Source organism: Ambystoma mexicanum, chromosome 1p (genome assembly GCF_040938575.1).
Source record: "Ambystoma mexicanum isolate Mex_15411 chromosome 1p, UKY_AmexF1_1, whole genome shotgun sequence".
Taxonomy (NCBI): Eukaryota; Metazoa; Chordata; class Amphibia; order Caudata; family Ambystomatidae; genus Ambystoma; species Ambystoma mexicanum.
Window position 1 is genome coordinate 352595784 of NC_090921.1, and position 24246 is coordinate 352620029.

The 24246-nt window shown below is 45.5% G+C and overlaps 1 protein-coding gene across 1 annotated transcript in view; it reads right to left on the reverse strand.

Moving 5' to 3' along the window:
* JAK3 (Janus kinase 3) overlaps positions 1 to 24246 on the reverse strand; it is a 576597-nt gene that overhangs the window by 455149 nt on the left and 97202 nt on the right. The window contains exons 3-4 of the mRNA XM_069648742.1: positions 6910 to 7033; positions 3751 to 3868 (exon numbers count right to left, since the gene is read on the reverse strand). Of these exons, the coding sequence (XP_069504843.1) occupies positions 3751 to 3868; positions 6910 to 7033 (242 nt within the window). The remainder of the gene's footprint in view (positions 1 to 3750; positions 3869 to 6909; positions 7034 to 24246) is intronic.

Consider the following 24246-nt stretch of genomic DNA (forward strand, 5'->3'; position numbering starts at 1 on the left):
GCATGACAATAAATCAGTGGAGTTAAGCATATCAAGGGTCAATGTTCTTGCTATTGTTCAATTTGGGAACATCCCTTTGTTTGAGTCTTCTAAAAAGGTTTGATGCAAACTTAACCTCACGAAATCTGCCTTGCATCCTTTTCAGTGAACTGTATGTGTAGGTGCCGATAGTCTCTCCTTCGAGTGTTCGCAGCAACTCACCGGACGCACCAAAGAATTTTGTTAAAAAACAGGACAGGTGAGTGCAAGTGGATTCAAGTGCAGAGCTACACAGCAACATGTGTGTTTGTTATAATTGTGGCCATACATCACATGAAGCCCTTAGTGATCTTCTGTTAAAACAATGGCAGCTGACCTCCCTGGATTATTCATGTCTGATTCCATTGTCTCCTTTCATATGAAGGAAACCTGGGTTGTCCAGGGCCAGTGGTTAAGAATGGATCAAGGGAGGTCTTCAAACTCATGTGAGCACTGTTCGATTCTCATCTTCCCTAAAAAGGGAATGCAGTTATGATCTCCAAGTGTCCTCTCTTTGATGTCAAACAACAGCTACCATTCAGAGAATCTTGGACGGGCTTAGCTGTGATTGCGGGTGGGGAAGTGATGCTTGTATTCCAATGGGGTTTGACATAGCCAGAACTAGGTTCCACTATCGCTTTCTGACATGGTATGATTGCTGGTCCTGAGGGGTCTTCAAGTACACCAACTGAATTGCAGTTTTAAGTCACATTAAAAATGCTTCCACATTTTATTTGCGGGTTGTCACTTTGGCCAAACACTTGGGTGAGCTAGGAGCTCTCTTCTGCATTCCTCCCGATCTGAGGTTTCTTCCAGAGGGGGTCATCCACTATACTTCAACAGAGGTCTGCCCTAAGGTGATGTCTAATTCCACATTAATTTGGGCTTTGTACTCCCTGCACTTCTGGTTCTTGAAATCCAGGATATTGCAACCCAATAAACCCTCTGGACGTGGTAGCGGCATGGGAAATATACTTGGAACTAATAGAAGAGGTTTTGCCCTTTTAGTCAATTTAGGAGTGGGTCATAGGGTGAAGAAACCTTCTACACCTATTCTTGGTGGATGGCTTTCTTCTACCAGCATAGCTAGTGAGATAGCACAAGTCCCTTGCCCACATGGAATGTTGGGGTGTTATACGAGGGACATGTCAAAGCCATAGGAGCTGCCAGAGTGTTAATTAGTGGATGTTGTCTGCAGCCATTTGGGTATATGCTAAAATTATATGTAAAGTAAAGTGGTCATGTATAGCTTACCAGTGCCATTTTGGTGGTCTAGTAGAGCATGACTCTTCAAGAAAAGAGATGCAGTTGCTGTGTTAGTAGGTTAGAAGGGAAGATAAATGTGAGATGTGAAGCATTGATGAGTGCAGGTTGAAAGTGCCTGAGTCTTGAGTGCTAGTATGGTACTATATGGTTTGTGGTTATGGCACTTGGGTTCTCCCCTTGAGAAAAACAGATACCCAAGCGTCACTGCAACAAACCACATATAACCACACATTAGTCAAAACTAGGAGAAAGAGCTGGACTTTCCGGTTAAGCCCAGGAGTGAGTGGGTGTGAGAGAGCTAAAGATGTGAGCATTGGCAATGCTCTTTCAAATTGATGTGGTATAGAAAGGAATAATGCTGCCATGTTTGCGCTGGTCCGTGGGTGTATAGTAAGGTGATAGTAGATGGAGAGCTGAACTGGTTGTAGGGCGGATGATTGAATTTGAGATTAGCGAAGATCCCTTTTAGTTGCAGTTGAATGCTTGACAGAAGTGTTTGCGTTACAATCTGTTGACTGTTGAGTGTAGGTTTGCCGTTTTGTTGTTCTTCGGGAAGTAGTGCAATTATTGTTCAGGGTCCCACCTTCTGATGTTTGGTGAGCAGTGTTGTAGTTTTATGGCTTATGGACGATGGTGGAGGAGACTGACCTGAGTGTGTGTAATATGTTCATGGCAGATTATAAATAACCTTTGTTGACTCAGAGGCTGAATTTGAGGGCACTGTCCTGGGCTCTGTTGAGTACTAAGTGTATTGAGCATACAAAATAAATTGTAAATGGATATTGCCTAATTGTTGACTCATTGTTTCATGTTTGCAATATTTTTGGCACTGCTTTCTGTCCTCATAGGTAAGTCATTCCCATGCTCTCACCCTGGAGGGGTTGGGTTGCTACTTGGTACAGTACAGGTGAATCTTCAGAGGATGACTCTGTATTTACTACAACTATGGACAGGAGTTATTTGGTAGTATTATAATGCATAGGCAAAATGGTGCCTGTCCTCTCAGTAATGACAGGACAACGATGAGTTGTACTAGAGTAAGAGGAATTCCCAGTAAGTAATCTCATCATCATCTTCATCCATGGTAAACTACCAGAAACATCAGGAAAGATTCCACATTCCGTTCATGCATGTATGTATTCTCCACTGGCTACCCATCAAAAAGAGAGTTAATTAAAAAACCTTGTGCATTCCCCATCAATCATACCATGGAGGGGGCCATTCCTCCTTCAGAAATAAGTTTCAGCGCTACATTCCAACGAGAACACTTAGGTACAGCAATGCTGCTCTAGTGCTAGTCCCCAACCTTTACAAGAAACTTCAAGGAAGATTCTTTTTTTCAGTTATGTCCATGAAACTGTGGAACACCCTACTCAAATCATTCTTCCATGAAGTGAACCACCTGACTTTCAGGAAACAGCTCAAGACTCTGCTTTTTTCAACCAACCACTTTGAAAGAAATTAAAAGTAATAGTAACAGACTACAAACTGTGCACTAGAAACTTGGGCTTCTTTATGAGGACCAATTGTGTAATTCTTTGTGCGACCATCTTTGGGAAACAAATGTGATTGATGGATACTTTGCTGTGTTACAATGGTCTGCATCTGAATATCAGTGAAATCTACAACTAAGAGGAAGGAAGCAACGCCCTGACTACCCTCACCCCACCACCACCTCTTAACTGTCAGTAACTACTACTAAAATCTTGCATCCTTACGCTACTCACACACCTTCAGCTGATCGACCAGGTCGAGCGCACTTAACAGACTCAGACCCCATCCCTCATCTATCAATAACCATTCTATCAATTTTTGCACTCCAGAATCCAGGAGCTGCCTGTTGGCTAACCTGCCCGGTCCGTACCAACCACAAACAACATAGAAATGTTCATATCGGGACACGAGTGATGGGTACTTCTGACCTGCATCCATCAACATCACAGGTTTCTGCATCTGCCTTTCCGCTATCAGACGAACACATCCCGCTTTTCTTTCTTATAGAGACATGCACAGTGAGGCCAACATCATTGGCAGAAGAGCGCTATATAAGCTCGCATTACATTACATTCATTACATTACAAAGCTAGGGCTTACTTGTGATGACCTAGTTGACACACAACTTTCTAGTGAGGAACAAGGAATGTCCCCAAGAAAATATGGCAACAAAGGAAGGGTGTTTCCCCAGGCTGTGTTGTAATTTGCTATTTTCAGTGTGTTAAAGGTCTTGTTCTCACAAGTATAGCAATAGCAGCACCCACCACATACACATGCCCTTTTGAGCTGGGGGGGTGCAAAAACACAGCTATATACAAACAAGCATCCGAGCTAAACTGACAAGAACGCAGCCTTCTGAGCTGGTAGTCTCAAGCCTATTTATAAATACACTGCTTCGAGCTGGGAGAATCTGTGTTCTTGCGTTCCACTCTTCCACCTGTGATACCATCATACAGGTGACACTGGACTCACCTGCGAAAAGAGATAGTCAATGACAGCATTATCCAGGACCGCGTTATCTCTGCCCTTCATCCATCCACAGCGCATGGATTTTGGGTTCCCCACTCCAAACCAGTTGGGAAAGAAAAACCTGTCAGAACAAATATATCCATCAGAAGGTGTTAGTTAAGTCCAGTCTGAACAATTATGGAGAGTTTCCAGATATGGTTAGAATGAATTTGTGATTGTTTGCAGCACCTTATCTCTGAATCACTGCGACTGAACAGTGCTTAAAGTGAAAATGGAATTTGTAAAAGAGATGGTAAGTGCGCTCCAATAGTTGATTTTGAGTCCTTAATTATAATCAATTCAAAAAGTAATTCCTTACAAAGCAATCCTTTTCAAAGCAATATTTAATTTGAGACTGAGCTGGAGATTTTTGCAGTTGCTCTGAATTTCATTCATACAAAACAGTTGTTTGTTGCATTCGATTTTTCTTTTTCAAAGCAATATTTGTTTCATAACAGCTGAAAATTCTTGCAAATGCTCTATACTTCATTCATACAGAACAATTGTCGTTTGTTGCATTTGATTCTAAAGTGAGTATTCAGCAATGAAAAACTCGATAGCCTTTCTACACGTGTTTCTCCATCCAGTCAGGATGGTTCGTCAGGAGGGTTATTATGATCTAGTATGGTCGTAATCAAATTCAAAAGAATGTTTTTTTTGCCTGCAAATTAAGGGAACAAAAAATAATAATAGATGTGATTGTTTGTTCTATCTTTGGGTCCAATACATTTTAAAAATGAGAAATTAAAAAAGCTGCAACAGTAGATGCGCAGGGTAGCTTTTGTATTACTTACTTCAAGATCAAGTATTTCTAATGTAGCTCCCAATTCGTTAGCTTGTGGCCATTAGTTCAAGTAGTATGCCGTTAGGCTGATCTTTCATGCTTCGTGCTTTCCTAGGCAGTCATTAGCCCACTAAAAATAAATGGATAAACAATAAGTTTAGCCAAGTGTTATAAATTCAATTGGGTATAGTTGCCCTCTATGTGTTGGGATTATGTGTTGGATAGAATGGTCATTGTTCTTACCTTAGGTTTGTACCGTGAATATTCCTGATCTTGGTTTCTTTGGCCACACGCAAGATCCGATCGTTGTAGACGATGCGGATCAGTCAAAGATGGCCGGCTATTTATGTGCGTCATCGCGCTTTTGCGTGATGACGCCATTACGTGCCCTGTTGTGCTTGCGTAAGCGTGATGACAACACGGCTTACATCGCACGAGCGCCATTCTTATGTATGGATATATTTTAGTTCTAAAGGACCCAATGGTAGCATTATTAGCATGTAAGTGGAGAATTCTATTATGAAAGCTGGGAGGGAAACTAATATTCGTGCAAAACTATTTGTTGATTACTGTTGGGTATTTTTACATAGCGATGTGTAAATGGATTTTTGAATAAGTTATGTACATTAAATATATTAGGTCTAGAGGGGAGTTTTCTTTATGTTTCTGGGGATTTCATTAATTAGTGAAAGATGCTTAATTCCATGTTAAAATGGGTATTCGTGATACCTTTTAGCCCAGATTTCACATTCATGCACAACAGTTATCTTCATATTATAGAATGGGTATTCCTTCTCATTCAGACATTTATCCAAGAAAATGTCCTAATTCAGTATCAAAATTCATTCTGCTATTGCAGCAGTCTAGATTGCAGATCCAGATAGCTTCCCTCTGTCGTAATATTTTCTCTCTGTTCCCACCCCTTGGTGGAGGTCGAACTAGTTCCAAGCCGAAGAACCTGATGTCATCTGTGTTGGCTTCTGTGTGTTCCATTTCGAAGTGCTTTCCCAAAGGATATCTGATGTCATGATTTTTGATTGTTCTTAGATGCTCTGATATCCTTGTTTTTAGTGTTCTTATTGTGCTGCCCACATATAATTTCTTGCAGATACATTCTAGGGCATAAATTACATGAGTGGAGTTACAATTAATGAAATCTTTGATTTCATGTTTTTTCCCATTCAGTAAATTTATGTTCTTCTTTCTATTCTCTGAATATTTACAAAGGTTGCACATCCCACATTTGTAATTTCCCTTTAGTTTATCCGTTGTCCACATTTTGTGTCTTCCTTTCTGTGCTAATTCTCGTTCAAAATGCGAGGGGCATAGAATCTGTTTAAGGTTTTTTGCTTTTCTGTAGGTTATGCTTGGTTGAACATCTATATGGCTCCTTAGGTCGTTGTCCAATCTCAATAAATGCCAATGTTTGTTCAAATTTCTTTTCAAAATCATGTGGTCTGCACTGTATGATGTTATGAATCTCATCGTGTTTTGTGATTCATTCTTTTTTCTTTTTGATTTGTTTTGTAGCAGTTCATTTCTCGATCGTTTCTTTGTTTTTGAATGTGCTTTCATCAATTGTGCTCTTTCATAGCCTCTTGCTTGGAATTTGTTGATGGCTATTTCCACATGTTTAGTCATTTCACTCGCCTGAGTGCAATTTCTTTTGATCCTGATGAATTCTCCTAATGGTATATTACGGATGATGTGTTGTGGATGGTTGCTCTTAGCATGTAATATGCTGTATCCTGCTGTGGGTTTGGTATAGAGTGTTGATTGTATTTTGTTGTTATCAATGTAGAGTTCCAGGTCCAAAAAATGTATTTTGTGCGGGCTTTCTTCCATTGTCAGTTGAAGATTGTAGTCATTCGTATTCAGAAACTTGTGATATTCTTTCAAGGACTTGACATCTCCCTTCCATATGACCAGAATATCATCTATGTAACCATCAGAAAGATTTAGGATGCCATTCCAATCACACACCAGGTCTAAATGTATGTATTCCTATCGTTCTTTCTTTCTCTCTCGTTCTCAATCTCGTTCTCTCTCTCTCGTTCTCTCTCTCCTTACTTGCATACCAGAATGCTGCAATGCGGATTTTACTTCTGTTCTCCAGGATACCAACACTTAACCCATTCTATACACAACAGCACAATGAGGTGGCTTGCTCTGCAGAGCACATGTGGGTGACTAATTCTCCTGATCACAATACTCTAAGGCAGCATCTATGTACACCACAACGCATTAAGTATCAAATTCTCCACAGCACACTGCAGCAACACCTGGGCACCACACATAAACATACACGTTATTATCCCCACAACATCAAGCTAAGGTACCTTATTCTGTACACCACAACTTCACAGGTCTCTTCATCCACAGTAAAGATGTGGTTTGGAGGAAACCAACAGCCCAGATCCTTCGTTGCCAGGGCAAAGAGGCTGTGGTATACGGGCAGCACACCTGGGTAACAACAGATAATATTGACCATTTAATTATGCTGATCGCATAAACAACACAATTTTAATTATTTTTGAGTTCATTGAATAATAGACAGGATACCCAACTCAAACATCACTTTCTTTAAGCGTCCAAGCATAATTTCTGCCTGGAGGTGCAGGTATTCAAACCGGTGTCCGGACATTTCGTCGAAAAAAAAAGGTCGACAGGACAAATGGTCGACACCATTTGGTCGAAAACCAAATGGTCGAATTTTTTTTAATTTATATATATATTTTTAAAGTTTTCGTTTAGGGAAAAAAAGGGTTTTTTTAGAAAAAAAAGTGAAAATACAAAAAAACAAAAAATACGACCATTTGGTTTTCGACCAAATGGTGTCGACCATTTGTCCTGTTGACCTTTTTTTTTCGACGAAATGTCTGGTAACCATTCAAACCTAAGTGCTGCAGATTAGACAGTGTTCTCTGGAGTAGGCACACATCTCTCAAAGAGATCTCATTGACTGAGGAGAGGTTTGGAAGAAGACACACATAACTCATATCATATATCTTTGCACCGCCTGATGTGGCAGGTTTGAATCCTGGCCGGGTAAACTCAGCCTTTCATCCTTCCGAGTTTGATACATTCAGTACCACTCTGTGGGATATCAGTGCCTTCTGTTATATCAGAACTCTGATACCTATGATGAGTGCATTCTTTACTTCATGATAGGTCTTCTAATCACTCCTGACATCCTGTTACCAACATTGTAAACACACCCCTTAGTAAGAACTTTTCATCAAAATTAATTTCATATGTGATGTCATCAATGACATTTGTGATGTCATCTTTATTGTCCAGGGTGTTAGTTTTAGCAGTACACGGTTGTGGCACGAGTTAAGGTTGCTTAGCATACCATAATTGGCAAATTTCTGGGGTTTTTTGATTTTACTTGAAACCACAGGTTTTATTAGTGCAACTTAACCATAACATCCCTTTAACAAAGTTTTTTCACTGAATTTCATGGATTTTTATAAGTGCACACTAATTTGCTACAACTTCCTAATATCATTCTTACCCTCAATACAGTAGTACATTCGGACAGTCTAGAAAGTTTCACCTTAAAACTTTGCCATTCCCCAACTCCTAGCAACATTTTTAACACTTTTATTAACTTTTTACATTGTTTTTTTGATCCCTGATATTCGCGAACTTCTGACGTCACCGCAGACTTTCAAGTCAGTGTCACATGTTAGTGAACGGGTCCGTACTTCGCGAATGTGTCTGTGCTTGAAACTCCATTTTGAGCTGATCTAGGAAGTTTCAAGCTGAAAATGTACCCTTGAACAGCTACTAGACCTATTCTTACTGATTTTCTGTCTGCAATCCAGGACAGAGCACATGCTTGAAAGAATATTAGTACAACTGCTATTTAACTTAAAAACGGCATAAGCCATAGCCATCCCTTGTCCCTACGAGCCACCACCTCCAACAGCACCACCAGCTGGAGTGCCTGGACAAAGGAAACATGCCCTGAGGCTTATGGGCTTGTGGCGCATTAGAAGAATTAAAATAAATAAAATAAATAAATAAAATAAATACATAAAAGCATAATGAAGCAGAAAATAATCTAGAGGACCAAGAAGATGAGATAGAGGAAATGCCTACCTCCAACACCCAGAGAGAATCATGGGTGTGGCGGTTCTTTATCACCGTTGGGGATGTACCGAAGGCTAAGGCTACCAAGGTGAAATGCACTGAATGCAACTGTTGGAAAGGAAATTAACCTCTCCCAACCCTCTAGGCACTTTAGAGTAAGGTGAATCCTATAGCCACACTTGCAATGTACCAGGGAGAGGGGGTCATGCTAAGAAACCCTGCACAAACACAATATTACATGAAATGCAGATGCATACACTTAGTGCGCGCACATAATTATGTGCCCTTCTTGTAGTTATGGTAGAAAGATACGCCCCTGCATGGCTGCATGGTTAACATAGACCCATCGAAGAAACCTGAACAGGCCAAAGCACTGATGATAGAGAAGCTCTGATATAAACTGTCATCTGTTCCGTAGCTGTTGCTAATACGTGATAGTCCAAGAAGAAATACGCCCTGCAAGGCCGCAAGACAGTACCAGGTGCCTCACAGTGCATGTTTATCGCAGCCAGGCCAAAAGCAGACTTCCAATCCCCACCCAGCCTACCATGAGTTATGACACCCACAACTGCCCCAGTCTAATACCCCTAAATTCCACGATAGTAGGTGACCTCAGACCACCAACCATAAACCCAGTTGTCATAAAAGGTCTAAAAGAATACAACCATTCCACCTTATTTCATAACGACAAACTTTGTAATATGAGGTACAGGGTGGAAACAATTATAGTGAGGGTGGAAACTTTGGGTGCGGAGAGTGCGATATGGACTGAGGGCCTCATCATGAGTTGGGCGGTAACGCCAGCGGTATTACCGCCGGTGGTATTAGCCCTACTGCCAAACCCCCCAGCGCTATTAGCACCGGATCACGGGTTTGGCGGTAATGGATTCCCCACTGAGCCCATGCGGGAATGCCCCATTCCCCATTGGGCTCAATGGGGAATTTAGGCACTGTTACCGCCGGCCGATTTGCCGCCGGTGGTAATAGCGCAAATTTTCGGCGGATTTCACCCCAGCTCATAGCTGGATAGAAATCTGCTGAAGCCCTGATTTGGCGGACCCTTAAATCCGGCGGTAATAGCGCGACCGCTTGATTTAAGCATTACCGCCAAACTCGTGATGAGGCCCTGAGTGAAGCATGTGCGAGTCGACATGATCTTAAACCTCCCCCTGTGCCAGTCCCTGAGTTTCCCAGGTGCACGCCATAATGATAGGTTAGCATTTTTTTACATAGTAACTAATTGCAAACTCGACCTTGGTTCTCTGGAGTGATGAGCCCAGCTGACCCCATTTGATGTAAGATGGACTGACTGGGATGTTACCAATAGCAGACCGGTTTCCCCTATAGAGCAGGCCACCCATGTATAGGGTTTTTTACTGTATATGTGTGCGTCATTGATGACGATGTCTTTCCTTATAACATTCTGCTTTTACCATTTTTCAGCAAAATGTTCTTGAGCAGCAGAATTCTTTGCTGGCTTACTTATTTGTTGGTATGATTAAAACATGTTATCCTTGCAAGAATCTATTGGCCTTTTTTCCCTAGAGGGTTGTATTTTTTCTGGCATGAGCATTTCTGGGCGTGCGTTGGACAACCTAGGCAGTACTCCTATGGGGGCGTTATGGACGGGGCCCGTTAGGGACTTCAGAGCTAATAACGGTATCTCAATTTGCGGTAACGTTATTAGCGCCTTCCCTAAGACCCCGCTATTAGAGGCACCATTAATAACAGTGCCTCTAATAGCGACATGGGCGCGGGCACGCGGTCCATCATACCGGCAATACCAGCATGCCGCTAATAGGAGGAAATCACAAGTCAGGTTGACAAGCAAATACCGGCATCATGAAGGTGCTAATAGGGGATACCGGCATGCCGGTAATATTGGCATCGCGTACCAACCATAAAATGCTATGTGCAGTGTTCCCAACTGCCACAGGTGCACACAATCACCACAGGTGGAGGCAATGGAGTCTGCGCCAGTACAAAAGGAGCACACCCACACACCACACCCCTTCCCACCCAAGATGATTCCAATAGTAGTAGCAATACTGGAGCTGGAGGACATGCTTGCATTGCTACACCAGCAACAACAGCAGCAACAGCAGGCACCACAGAGGAGAAGCACAAGGAGAAGGAGGGTGAGACAGGCCCAGCATGCCCCATCAGTGCAGCCAGCGGTACCACGCAGGCAGCCCGCAATCCCTTGCATCAGAGCCAGTCCTTTCAACCTAACCCCAAAGCAGATCCACACCCTGTACCGTCTGGACTGGGACACCATCACCACCATCGTGGACATGATACACAACAACATTGTCAGCCTCATTGAAATACGCACCGCCGTGCCCCCTCCACTGAAGGTAGTGTCGGTGTTCCACTTCCTTGCCACAGGCACCTACCAGCACACAGTGGGGCACATGCATGGCATATCACAACCCATATTTTCTCACAATTCTGAACCAAGTGCTAGATGCCCTCCTCAAGCACACAAAGGATGAATATCCCTATCACGGACTCCCCAGGAGATTTATGATACAAAAGTTGGCTTCCATGCTCTGGCAGGCATGCCAAATTGTATAGGTGCCCTCGACTGCACCCACAGTTGGTGGTCCCGCATGCCATGGAGGTGGTGTACCGCAACCGCAAGCAATACCACTCCATCAATGTGCAGATGGTATGCGACGCTAGCAAGATCATCACATATTGTTGTGCCCGATATCCCGGATCAACTCATGACTCTATGGTCCTGCGGAACCCCACACTACCACGCTTCATGGAGCGACATGCTGGACGACGTGCCTGGCTGCTTGGTAAATTGCATGACAGGCACAAGGCACTGAAATGGGAGGGAGATGCACACACCACCATAGTGTTAATGTTGATGTGACAGCACGATGTTCCCATCACTAAACAATGTGCCCCAAAGCATCCCAAACAGAACATGACACTGAAATCCCTTAGGAATGAAGTAAGGTCGACACCTATCACAACATGACAAACAGTAAACCACCCCACATCCCACAACACGTGCACCACTCATCAGCAGACCTCGCCCTCTGTAACACCATTCAGCAACATGCAGTGTATATGCACTATGTTGCTGCTGTCTCCAGCAAATCACCACACAGAACAAGCATCCATGGGAGTGCATTGAACAGAACCACCAAGGGAATCCACTGTCTGTCACAGGGCCGCCACAACCACAGGAATGCTGCATGTTACCATGGGAAAAATCAGCGCAGAATGCATAATATCGGAGAGCCTACTACCAACACTACCAGTCAGAAAATCATACAGAACACAACACATAACAAATTTGACACGAACACAGCTGTATGCGTACACAATGCATGACCAACAAGACGGCAGTGCACACCGTGTATCATCTTGAAGATGCAACCCACACCATTATTCCATTGCACAGGACACATTGAGGGCCTTAAAATGGCGTGCATACAAACAGGGACATGTGCATGTGACCAACGATAATCTGCAGGCATGTGTGACTAGTACAGCTGTCCATTATGAATCCACTGACATATACCTTTCTTTGCCTCCCATGCAGATGACAGCGCCTACCCCTTGAAGATGTGGCTTCTCACCCCTGTCCGAAACCCACAGAACAGGCACAAGGAGGACTACAATCGACCCCACACCTGTACCCGTGTGGTCATTGAGCAGGCCTTTGTCCTGTTGAAGGCACGGTTTCGCTGCCTTAGCCGGTCAGGTGGGGCACTCCTCTACAGGCATGAGAAGGTGGCCAAGATCATCATGGCATGTGTCATGCTGTGTAGAGGAGGTTCCAGACATGACCTGCACCCTAACCCCTCAGTTCGATCTGCCAGGAAGGTACCTGCCAAGGGGTGTGACGTATGAAGAGCAAATGAACCAACAGAGAGCCGCACTGGGACTGTGCCCAGTATACATTAGGAGATCTTTGCCTGTTGAAGTGCCCATAACAAGACAACCCTGGGCAGCGCGGTACCCTATCAGACAGCCATACCAGCCGCTGATACGAAATGAGGAGCACCTTCATGCGGTCCACGAAGAGACCCCTAAAGCCTTAATGGAAGGCCAGTAGAAATGACATAAGTGCCTGAACAGACTCGCAAATGAACAAAAGTAGCAATCGAAGACAAGCACGCCAGTGTTAGTAGCTACGAAAATAAATGTAATGGACACAGAGAAGAGACAATGTTAAAACATAAGGAAACGGTGCTGCGAGACAAGATGGAAGCAACCGTCCTGTTAAACGTGTGTAAATAGGCTGAAACGCAAGATGCTAAGAAACCGATACTGCTTGCAATGCTTAGTAGAATAATAGAAACGGCATGCGCTGACTATATATATGTACCTCAAGAAGCACATTATACAAGTGCGACTCCATTTTGTAAAAGCAGAAATGTACCCAGGCAGCCAGAGGCCTGACAGGCCAAGTTTTCGACACCCAGCCAAAGGCAAGAGAAGGAGCGGAATCGAAACTCAACAAAGAGCGGCTCATGCCTAGGAAATCGAGGTCAACCAGAGAAGGGAGGAGAGCATCAACTCGCAAGAATCAGGCTCTGGAGTATACCAGCTCGCCCGTGAGGGTCGAGATAAGAGAGGCCCAGGCAGGTGGCAGAGCCGAAGCAGAATTAAATACAATAAAAGCTGGAAACTGAAGCAGATTCATGGTGAACAGACATGTCATCTGCCAGGCGTGAAGAAGTACCACCGCCTGATGTCATCCAGAACTCGAAGATGCCATAACTTCTCCTGATAAGAGACTACAGTCCCGAGGCCATACCCAGCCAACTAATTGACACATAGCCCTAAGATACTGATTGATGGAAGGGAGGCAGGGTGAACCTTGGGACAGTCATGCTGCTAATTAAAATGGGGATTTATGTCTAGGAGTGTAACCTGCCTAACCACAATAGACCAAGTAATCTAGGGTCCTATAGCCAGTAGAACCAATGAGACGTCGTACTTGTATTGATGTCTATCATGAGTAAAGTAGAGGGTTGGACATAGATGCCCACCCGATAAGAGTTTTCCAATCCACATGCTCTGTTACTGTATACAGATATAGCACCTATACTTAAGTTACCTTTCCTAACCAATTATATTGCATGATGATTTTTGTAAAGTTGGATGTCAATGATGAAGAGTTTTATGCATAAAAGTGGCTGTTCAACTGAAGTTCGGGGAAGTCGGGGCGAGAGAGGTCATCGCAACGCTGCTGATTTCCATTTGTTTTCCCTATTTGATGTACTTGCCATTAAACGGACTTCCCTTTGCCAACTTACTGAGTCCTCATTTATGAGTTGTGCTGGAGTATGTGAATCTTGCACCCACTGTCCTCACATGGTGCAGCTATCTTGTCTTACAAGCTCAGGAGGGTGAGTACTGACCTATGGGCCCGTCAGTAACTTCCTCCCCTCCCTGAACACTTGGTAGCGTGAGGATGGTTTCGGCCATTGAGTATTGATTGTCGATTGATAGTTATAAGACACCTTCAGACCGACGGCACGAAGTAACTCTGGGCCCTCGGTAAGATCACGAGTCCTTTCGCCATTCCGGCTGAGTAGACTGAGAAGCTCCCCGTGGACAATGATAGACTAAAAGTTTGAGAAATCTGCAGTGGGTCTGAAGGAACCCGCCTTTCCAAGCATAACCCTTCTCATTACCACGGGCAGCAGATCAGACGAAAACCTTAAAAGCAGGAAGAGGAAGGGGTGGTGATCGCAAAGTCCCAGAGAGGAAAAGATGCGATCGGTGAGTGAAACAACAAACTCGTTACTTTGGTAAATGTCTCGTAGGCATTAGAGTAAATAAGGGTAAGGTAACGGAGGGTGGCGGAGAAAAAATAAAGTAGGTAGAAGTAGAGAAGATGGTATTTATATAGGGGATTAATGACTCGAGCATAAGAAATAAAGAGTGGATACCAGGGGAGCACCTGAGCAAAAACATAAGGAATACCAGGGGGGCACCTGAGCAAAAACGTAAGGAATACCAGGGGGGCACCTGAGCAAAAACATAAGGATTCGCCTTGTTCCTGCGCTTTATAGAGTGGTCAGAAGGAACGTGAACCCAGAGCCCACAGTGGGGGTACAATTTAGGCTACGGTGATGATTAAAGACGTCACAAAAGGGGTTTGTGGGTTATTGATTAGAAGGCATGTATATGTGTGACCAGCTGGCGTCTGTCTAGTCTGTCAAGTGTCTGTCATATATGTCCTGTGCATGTCAAATGTGAAATTATTGTATTGATGATTGATTGAAATGCATTTTGGCTTTACGCGATTTCGTAACTAAGAGGGAATCGCCTTTGAATTGATGAGTTTTTAGTAAATTGTTTAGTAATTGTTGTTTAGCGAAAAAAAAAATTGGATTGGAGCTTGCGTATGTGGTGCTCGCTCATACTAGTGGAAAGATTAAAGAACTGTGTAAATATTGTTGGTCACGAAATTAAGAATGGAGGAAGTTACCCCACTTGCGCATTTATGCAAGCAACTGCCCAAGCATGCAATAAAACTGAAGAAATATAGCCAGGAGTGGGTTAAGGGTACCGCCAATAAGATGTTTATGCCTTGGCCCCAGAATGGGTCGCTGTCTAAGGCTGTTTTTCAGCACATGACCACCTTCCTACACGCCACATATACAGGCAAGAAGCTAGAGAAACATCTGCTGTCCTTGAGTTATGGAAAATGTTTGAAGAAACAAAGGTGGAAGAACCACCCACAGACTGGATACTAAATGTATGTACGGAAGAACCACCCACAGACTGGATACTAAATGTATGTACGGAAGAACCACCCACAGACTGGATACTAAATGTATGTACGGAGAGGGGTGAGACGCCTACCACGCCACCAGCCCCGCCTGAGCTAGTCATCGAAGGGAGCAAAACAGAAGGGCTTTACCCGCTAAGAGAACTCAAGGCAGCTACGGGGTATAGCAACCCCGCATATGAGTCACCTACGTGCAGTTGTGACGAGATCAAGGAGAGGGAGCAGGCGAGTAATCTTGCCTCCACAGTCCTGAGGGACAAGGAAAGACGTGATGGTGGAAAAAAGGATCAGGCACAGACTAGTGCATCTCTCGAGAAAGAGAAAGAGGGAAAGAAGTGGAAATAAAGTGATGAGTTAGCATTCGCAAAAGACGAATGGATGGGAGGGCAGATACTATTGAAATTAGATGGAATGGGAAGCGATGAGGTACGAGAGAAAGGACTGATGAAGCACAACAAAGGGAAAAGGAAAAGGAGAAGGAAGTAAGGGATGAAAGGACAAGAAGGAAAGATAGGTTAAGACGAGAACAACTATGTCACGAAGAGCAAGGAATACCGCTCAGTCACACACAATATGCAGCCTATGAAAAATACAGGCAGAGTGCACAAAAGAAAAGTAAAAAAGCAGGAAGAGGAGGAAAGTAGAAGGGCAAAAGAATGTAGAAATGAACAAATGAGGGAAGTAGATAAGGCTAGGGTGGAAGCAAAAAAGCGAAAGGAAATAGACAAGGAAATAGAACGTAAGCACAGACAGGGAGGGCACGGGACCTTGAATATTTGGAGCGGGAAGTGATTAAACCCAGTCCTACAGTAGAATAGGAAGACATAGAATTTTTTTTTCCTGCAATCGATGCGGTACCGGGTACAAGCAGGACTAATATTGAAGATGACGTCGACACCAGAAGCATCGGGGAAACGATTGATAAAATCTATGACGAGATGGGATTGGAACTAGTTTACCAAGGGGGAAGGGAAGATGAGCGCTTAGAGAGCACTCAGCTATATGACACTGAGGATGTCACCCGAAGTAGTGGGAGCAGGGGACTGTCCCTAGACAGGCTAGAGATTGGGCAAAACGAAGAAGACGCTAGGAGTTGTGTAAACTGGGAGTACTCAGAATCTTACTCTGGTGGGGAAACGGAGGATGTGGCATATGAAGAAGGGAGACGGTGTGAAAAACGGCCCGCAGGGGACCGAGGGGTATGATGGTCAGACGCTAGCTGGTCCACAAGTAGGGCACCGAAGACTACCGCGCAGTCTGGCCGTCATGAAGGAACACCCCACGGTCAGCAGGAGGCGTCAGCACCTACCTAGGCAGACAGACTAAGGGCATTGTGAGGTAGACGGCAAGGCGGGAATGCCACCCTGTCAATAGACCAGAGAGCTATGGGGAAAGAGAAGGAGGACTGCGCATTCCAATTCCCGTTGCTAGAAAAGAGGGGAGCAAGACCACAATATATTCCATGGCCACACATGGACCGAATGAATCTTAAAAATAAGCTTCCAATGCTGAATATGAATGTCCACTCAAGTCATTTTTTAACAAATGCAATCTTGATTCATGCCGTTAGTGCTATCTGTGCTTTACATGATGCCGCTAAGGGCCTTTTTCGGGACTTTTAGGGCATGCCGGCAATGTCATTACCGTTATGGTGCAAAGCTCATGCCGGAGAAGTCGTAATAGCCCTCTATTAGAGGGCTCTTATCTACACGGACACGGTATTTGCACCATGCCGGTAAGGACAGTTACTTACCTCCAACTTCGTAATGACCCTCTATGTCTTTATTCTGTTAGAAAACGGTAGGTTACTTAGTGATCGTGGGTGACCTAACAGTAACAGTGGATGGAGGAGAAGTAGGAGTAGACAATTGGTGTCTTAGTGAGTACATTAAGAATAGATGCCATTATGGGGAGGAGGCTCTCAGAATGCAGAAAAGAAGTAAGGGGTTCATTTTCAACAACGTAGAGTGGAAATGTAAGGTGTAAAAGCACAGTGTTTTTTTTTACAACTTTATTTAACTTTGCACACAGATTAAGCAGTTACATTTGCGACATTCAATTTCGGTGACCATAATACATCTATTGGCCGATTTTACATTACATTTACGTCAACAGGGGCTGGTAGCTCTGCTAGATACTGTTTGTACCGTGCCCATATATTCCTTTGTCTAGAGGGGGTCATTACTGAGTCTATATACAATTCTTCGGTGTCATTAGCCCACAACATGTCGCTGTCCAGTCCTCTACTGTTGGCGGGCGAGCGTTTTTCCACCTCATCAGTATGACCCTTTTTGCCAACAGCAGACTTAAATTGAGCAGTTTTCGCCAAGTTGGGTTCATTTTCCCAATCGCCCCCAATATACACAACTGCGGTGTCCATTCGACCGGTTGGTCCGCCATCTTATCTAGAGCTTCACAGACCCCGGCCCAGTATTGACTTAGTTCTACACAGTCCCACAGCATATGGTATATGTTAGCATTTTCAGAGTTACATCTTGGGCAATTGCCAGAGAGAGTAGGGTATAGACGCTTGAGTTTCGCTGGCGTTTAGTGGGTTCTATGGATAATTTTATAGTGTATCAATTTGAATCTAGAGTTGCAGGATATCAGCTTAGTCAGTGCACAGATCTGGGACCAATCCTGTTCTTCTATCGGCTGGTCCAGATCCCGCTCCCAACCGGCCTTTGCAGTGTGGGGTGGTTTCGGGCGTGTTTGCATTATAGTTTTGTAGAGAGTGGAGGCCGTGACCTTCTGAGTCCCCCCCATGAATATGTAACCAAGACCTATGTTTATTTTGGGTTCGTTCGGGAATGATGGGTAGATCCGTTGTCTGGTTGCTGCAACCTTGTCGAACTGCTGTCTGTGTGTGTTTGTGTTTCCTACCGTGTCTTTAATCTCATCCCACTTCAAAAAATGTTTATCCTGAAACATCTGTCCCCATTGTGTGATTCCTCTGGCCGTCCAGTGCATTGCCTCTGCACTGTCTATGGGGAAGGGTGTGTGGGGGTCGCCCCATATTGGCATGCTCGGGTGGTATAGTTTGCCGGCTCCAAACATATCATTTATTTTGGCCCATGCAGTGATGGATAGCCGGTCAAGTGGCACAGCGAGTAGAGCGCCCGCTTTGACACCCGTGCAGAGCCTGTTAACGTAGGTTCGAATCCCGGCGGGGCCAAACTCAACCTTTCATCCTTCCGAGGTCGTTAAATGAGCACCACACACCGTGGGTAATAATAAGCAACGCTCAGATACCTGAGGGTTTGTAGCGCTATATAAAAGCCTAATTATTATTATTATTATTATTATTATTATTATTATTATTATTGTGACATTGGATGGATGTATAGTGTTATATGGTTTAGGTGTGGGCCTAGTGATTTTCTGTAGGGCCAGTATCGCCTCCTGTTCCCTCGCAGGAGGGGGTGGGGGGCCAGGGTTGAGGAAGCATGTAGCCCAGTCGGCAGCATATTGTGCCTGCGCTGCCAGGTAATACAATTCCACGTCGGGAGCCATTAGGCCGCCTCTGGGATACGTATCTGTTAGCACCCTCCAGCTCAGCCTCGAGTGGCCTTCCCATACAAAAGCTATGCATGCACTATTAATTCTGGAGAATAGTGTGCGACCCGGCCACACCGGTACTGTACTGAACAGATAGAAAAGCTTAGGCAGAATGATCATTTTAATTAATGCTATCCTACCCATCATTGATATTGGAAGGGCATTCCAGCGCTTTGTTTTGGTGCAAAGTGCATCTGCCAGTGAACTGTAGTTCAGTGTTCGGGAGAGCTGAGCGGATCTGGCGACAGCCGCACCTAGGTAAACAATGTGTAATGGGCTCCATATAAGGCTGTGGAGGTTTTGGGGCTGCATAGTGGCATCTGTGATGCGGGAATATTTCTGACTTATTGGGATTTAGGCTAAGACCTGAATATTCTCCGAACTCCTTCACTGCAGCCAGCACCTTGCCCAATGTGCGGTCTGGGTTTTTCAGGTATAATAAAATATCATCCGCATAAAGCGTTATAATATGTGGTTTACCTTCAAGCCATATCCCGAATGTGCTATAACGGAATCTGAGTATGTCCGCAAGGGGTTCAATAACCAGGGCGAAGAGTAGCGGGGAGAATGGGCAGCCCTGCCTGGTGCCCCCCAGCAGTTCAAGTATGTCTGTGAAAGACCCATTAATTCTGATCTTAGCGTATGGTCGCGTGTAAAGAATTTGGATCCACCTTATGAAGTTTGGGCAAAATCCATAGTTTCGTAATACCCCGAACAGGAATGGCCATGAGACAGTGTCGAATGCTTTCCGCATATCTAAGGAGACCGCTATTCCTTGGGTTTCTGGGGGTATCGTGGCAATGATTTGGTGGCATCTCCTTATATTCGTTGCCGTAGATCTGCCTAATATAAACCCAGCCTGATCTTCGTGTATCATATATGGCATCAGTGGTGTAAGCCTAGTTGCTATTATTTTGGCCAGGATTTTGGCATCTGTGTTTATTAGGGATAAAGGTCGGTATGACCCACAGTCCCCAGGGGGCTTCCCTGATTTCAGCAGGAGTGTAATTATAGCTTCCCTGTTGGTTTCGGGGAGTTCTCTTGTGTCCAGTGCCTCCATCCATACAGCGTGGAGCCTGGGAACCAGTTCACTACTAAACTCTTTATAGAACTCAGCACTTAGCCCGTCTGAACCCGGCGCTTTCCCGTTGGGAAGAGCTTTTATTGCATCGAGTATTTCAGGTTCGGTGATGGGTAGCTCAAGTGATTCCCTAGTGGTATCCGCTAAAAGGGTTGTGGGTATCTGGGCTAGGTAGCTCTCAATCTCGTCATTTGTTACAGTGCTTTGCAGGGAGTATAGGCCTTTGTAGTAAGCATAGAAGGTCTCCTTCATTTTGTCTTGGTCGGTGGATACCGTGCTATCAGGCATCTGTATGCATGGTATGGTTGTGGGGCCATTCTCTACACGTACTGTTCTTGCTAATAATTTCCCCGGGCGTTCCCCTTCCCCATATCTACGGGCTGCAGCTGGTCGATCAAAGTATCTGACCTCTTGTTCTGCGGTCTCGGTGTATTCATCTAGTTTGGTCTTTAGTTCAGAGCTGATCTGAGGTGACGGGGAGGATGCGTACTGTGATTGCAGGGACGATATTTGAGATTCTAGCCTAATTAACCTATTCCTAATGTCTTTAAGGATTCCGCCCTCCACGGATATTGAGTGACCTCTGATGCAGACTTTGAACGCCTGCCATAGTATAGACTGGGTCGAGACAGAATGTTCGTTGTTATCGAAGTAGTCCTGTATATATTGTTTCATCGAGGTGTTATGAATCTCCAAGGTGGTCTGGAGATGACCCGACCAGGGATTCTTAGTGTCAGCTGTATCGGTGAGTGATCTGAGTACATTCTTGGGTGTATATGGGAGTCTGTGACCCATGCCATGCTGTCTCCATCTATGAGCCATAAATCTATCCTGGAGTGCATGTCATGGACTGTGGAGTAATGGGTGTATTCCCTACTGATAGGATTCAATGTTCTCCAGGCGTCTTTTAGTTGTAGATCAGCCATATGTAGGTGCATTGCTTGCGCAGCTTTAGTCAGTGTTCTAGCTTGCGTAGATGTGCGATCAAGATGTACATCTAATATTGTGTTAAAGTCCCTGCCACATATCATCCGGGCTGTCGGGTATCTTGCCAATTTTTCAAACACTGAGGCATAGAAGTCTGGTTGGTCAATGTTCGGACTGTACAAGTTCAGAAAGACAAATTCTTTATCATATAGGTTGCCATGAAGCATGACATATCTCCCCCCCGGGTCACACTCAACATCAATACATTCAAAGGACAGTGTTTTGTGAATCAGAATTGCTACCCCTCAGGCCCGGCTGGAGTATGTCGTGAAATACTGATGTGAGCACCAATTCGGCATCAGTTGTCCTCCTTGTCGCGGACCAGAGTGCGTTTCCTGTAAGAAGATCACCCTGGCCGCATGTCTATCTAGGTAGGCCAGTATCTTCCTCCTCTTAATCCTAGATCCCAGACCCCTTACATTCCAGCTAAGCATATTAATGTTGTCTTTGTCTAAGCTAGCCATTGTCTATGGGGTGTTAAAAGCCATGTGGCCCCTTATAATCTGCCATTGTGAGATGGAATGACGACATGTCTGACATCTGTGTGCTTTTTCTTTTATAACAAAACCCCGCAACTCCCGTGTAAGGCCCTCCCCCCACCCTCACAGTTTCCCAAACTTCAACTGTGCCATTAGATATCCATCCCTCCCCACCCAACAACATTTCAAGCACCTGCTACGGGGGGGCTGCGGCGTCTCCAGAGCCCAAGCCAGCTTCACTTATAGGTATCGTGTCCGGTTTACGCACGTTGCTCTCGCACATCCTAATGACTCCCTGGACAGTGTTTCCATAGCAGATTAGACATGTACATTCTACTCGAGAGGGCGCTAGAGAGCCGTCCAAGATGGTGGCCTCCCCGTGAGCTTGGTGTAGCTCCCACGAATATCCTGAAAAATCGCTGCTTCCGTGAGGTGTATTCCGACAGACGCCATCTCCCCCGTACAGAGAAAGCGATTCCTCGCAAGGGGGTATTTTCATTTCATCGATCCTGTGGATGTGCGTAGCGAATCTACCACAAGAAGGTGCCGTCCCCCCTTCCCCGCGGTCGCAGGGTGCGGCCTGAGTGGGCGCTGCGTAGCCGGCGAGGGAGCGGCCTGCCGCGCGCTGACTCGACCCGGAGGGAGTCAGCGCTAACCAGCCGGGCCGCTGAGCCGACACAGAACCAGTGGAGCCTGGAAGTGTGGGCAGAGGAGAAAAAGAAGAAGGCAGACGCCCGGCCTGGGCGGACAGGTACAAGCACTGCGCGCACCCCTGACCCCCGTGGCCGCGGTAGCTGTCGCACAAATCCCCGGGTCTCCCCGAATGACAAGCATATGATCGGAGGCCAGCGGAGCATTGGACAGTGCCCGCAAAGTGGGGCCAGCGGCGCTCAAGAGGTGGGCAGCATAAGAGGCCCAGGCAGCAGGAAAAACAAGGCCCCGGGGTGAGAGGAGGGGCGCGCGTGGGCGGCTGCGGAGACAAGGCTGCGACACATTAAACGGCAGGGCCCGGCGGCGCCGCACCTTCTCGCTCCATTGAAAAAAAAGCGACCCAGCTTCTCAAAAGCCATCATAGACACGCCAAATCCTTACCTACCCTGCGAGGCAAGTCGACGCATCCCTGCGCGGGAGTCCAGGAACAGAGGTCCCAGCAGTGGAAACTAAAAACAGTTCAAGAACGCAGAAGCTTTAACCAGCCGGTTCGCTTCCACAGCGCCTCCCGATTTTCCGCTAGCAGGTCCTAGACCCGCACTGCTCATCAAAGGCGGTTCTGGAGCTCCCACAACAATAGCAACCATGGGGAAGACAGACAGGCTCCAGAAAAAACTCAACTTCGAGGGCAGCTCTTCAACCAAAGCACCTGCGACCAGTAGTCGCCCTCAGTCCCCAATCCAAGAAGAGACTGTGGAGCAGGATTTTGATATTAGAGAAATCCTGCTCGACCTGAAAGCTGGTATAGGCAGCCTCGGGAGCAAACTCGACACCCTCTCATCCAAAGTAGACATGCTCCAACACAGACTAGACAAACACGCAGACAGATTGGACACGGTAGAGCAAAGGGTGTCAGACCTCGAAGACGGCTCGTCCTCCCTAACATCCAGAGTGTCCACACTAGAATCACAATTGAAAGCGGTATGCGCCAAAAATGAAGACCTGGAAGGTCGCTCCAGGCGTAACAACATCAGGATAGTGGGCGTTAGAGAGCACCAATTGGCTACCAAGATGGAAGATCATGTAGAAAAAATCTGCATCGAGCTGTTTGGTGAAGAGGTCCTTTCTAAGATGTTCGTCGTCGAGAGAGCCCACAGAATACCCAATACGAGACCGATCCCAGGAGTGAGCCCTCGTCCAATTATAGCGAAGTTGCTTAATTACAAAGATCGCGACACAATTCTGAGAGCCGCCAGAGACAAAGGTGACCTCCAATTTGAGGGGGACAAAATTCAGTTCTTTCCAGACTTCTCTCAAGCGGTGCAGGCACAAAGACGATCGTTCACAACAGTGAAACGCAGGCTGCAGGAAAATCAAATTCAATACTCAATGCTGTTCCCAGCCAAACTCCGTATCCAACACGAGGGCAGAACCCAATTTTTCAACACACCAGAAGAAACGAGTGACTACCTGGATCGCTCCGGATGCAGACCTGTCACAAATAACGGCAGATCACAACGAGGCAACCGACCCAGAAGAGACCCTCCGTAACTTTCGCCAGACGGTTACACAATAAGAAGGCAAAGTATCACCCAGGCACAACAACTTTCACCACCACAGAACAAATCTAGTAACAGACGTGGGGAACCAGCCCCTCTTGGAGGGCCACCAGCGCCCCATGCACAGCAACGTTGGCAGTTTTGCCAACCGGAGTTAGTTCAATATGGGCCGGTTGGGGGTTTCCCACTCAAGACAGTGATCCCAGTTCCAAGAAGTCACCAAGCACCTCACACCCTCATCTCTCGCAGACCTCACCATGGAAATCAAGCAAGCAGAAGCCAAGACCTCAGATCCCCGCCGAACGCCTTGACTCCACGCCTACCGTTGGATCCCGACCCAGCATGTCCATGAAACCTCCCCAAGAGACAATGACGACTTATAAGATAGCCACATGGAATATTCGTGGAGGTAATCACCCGGCGAAAACGAGAACGATCCTCCAATATTTGCGAAGACACAAAATTAACATCGCCATTCTGCAAGAAACGCATCT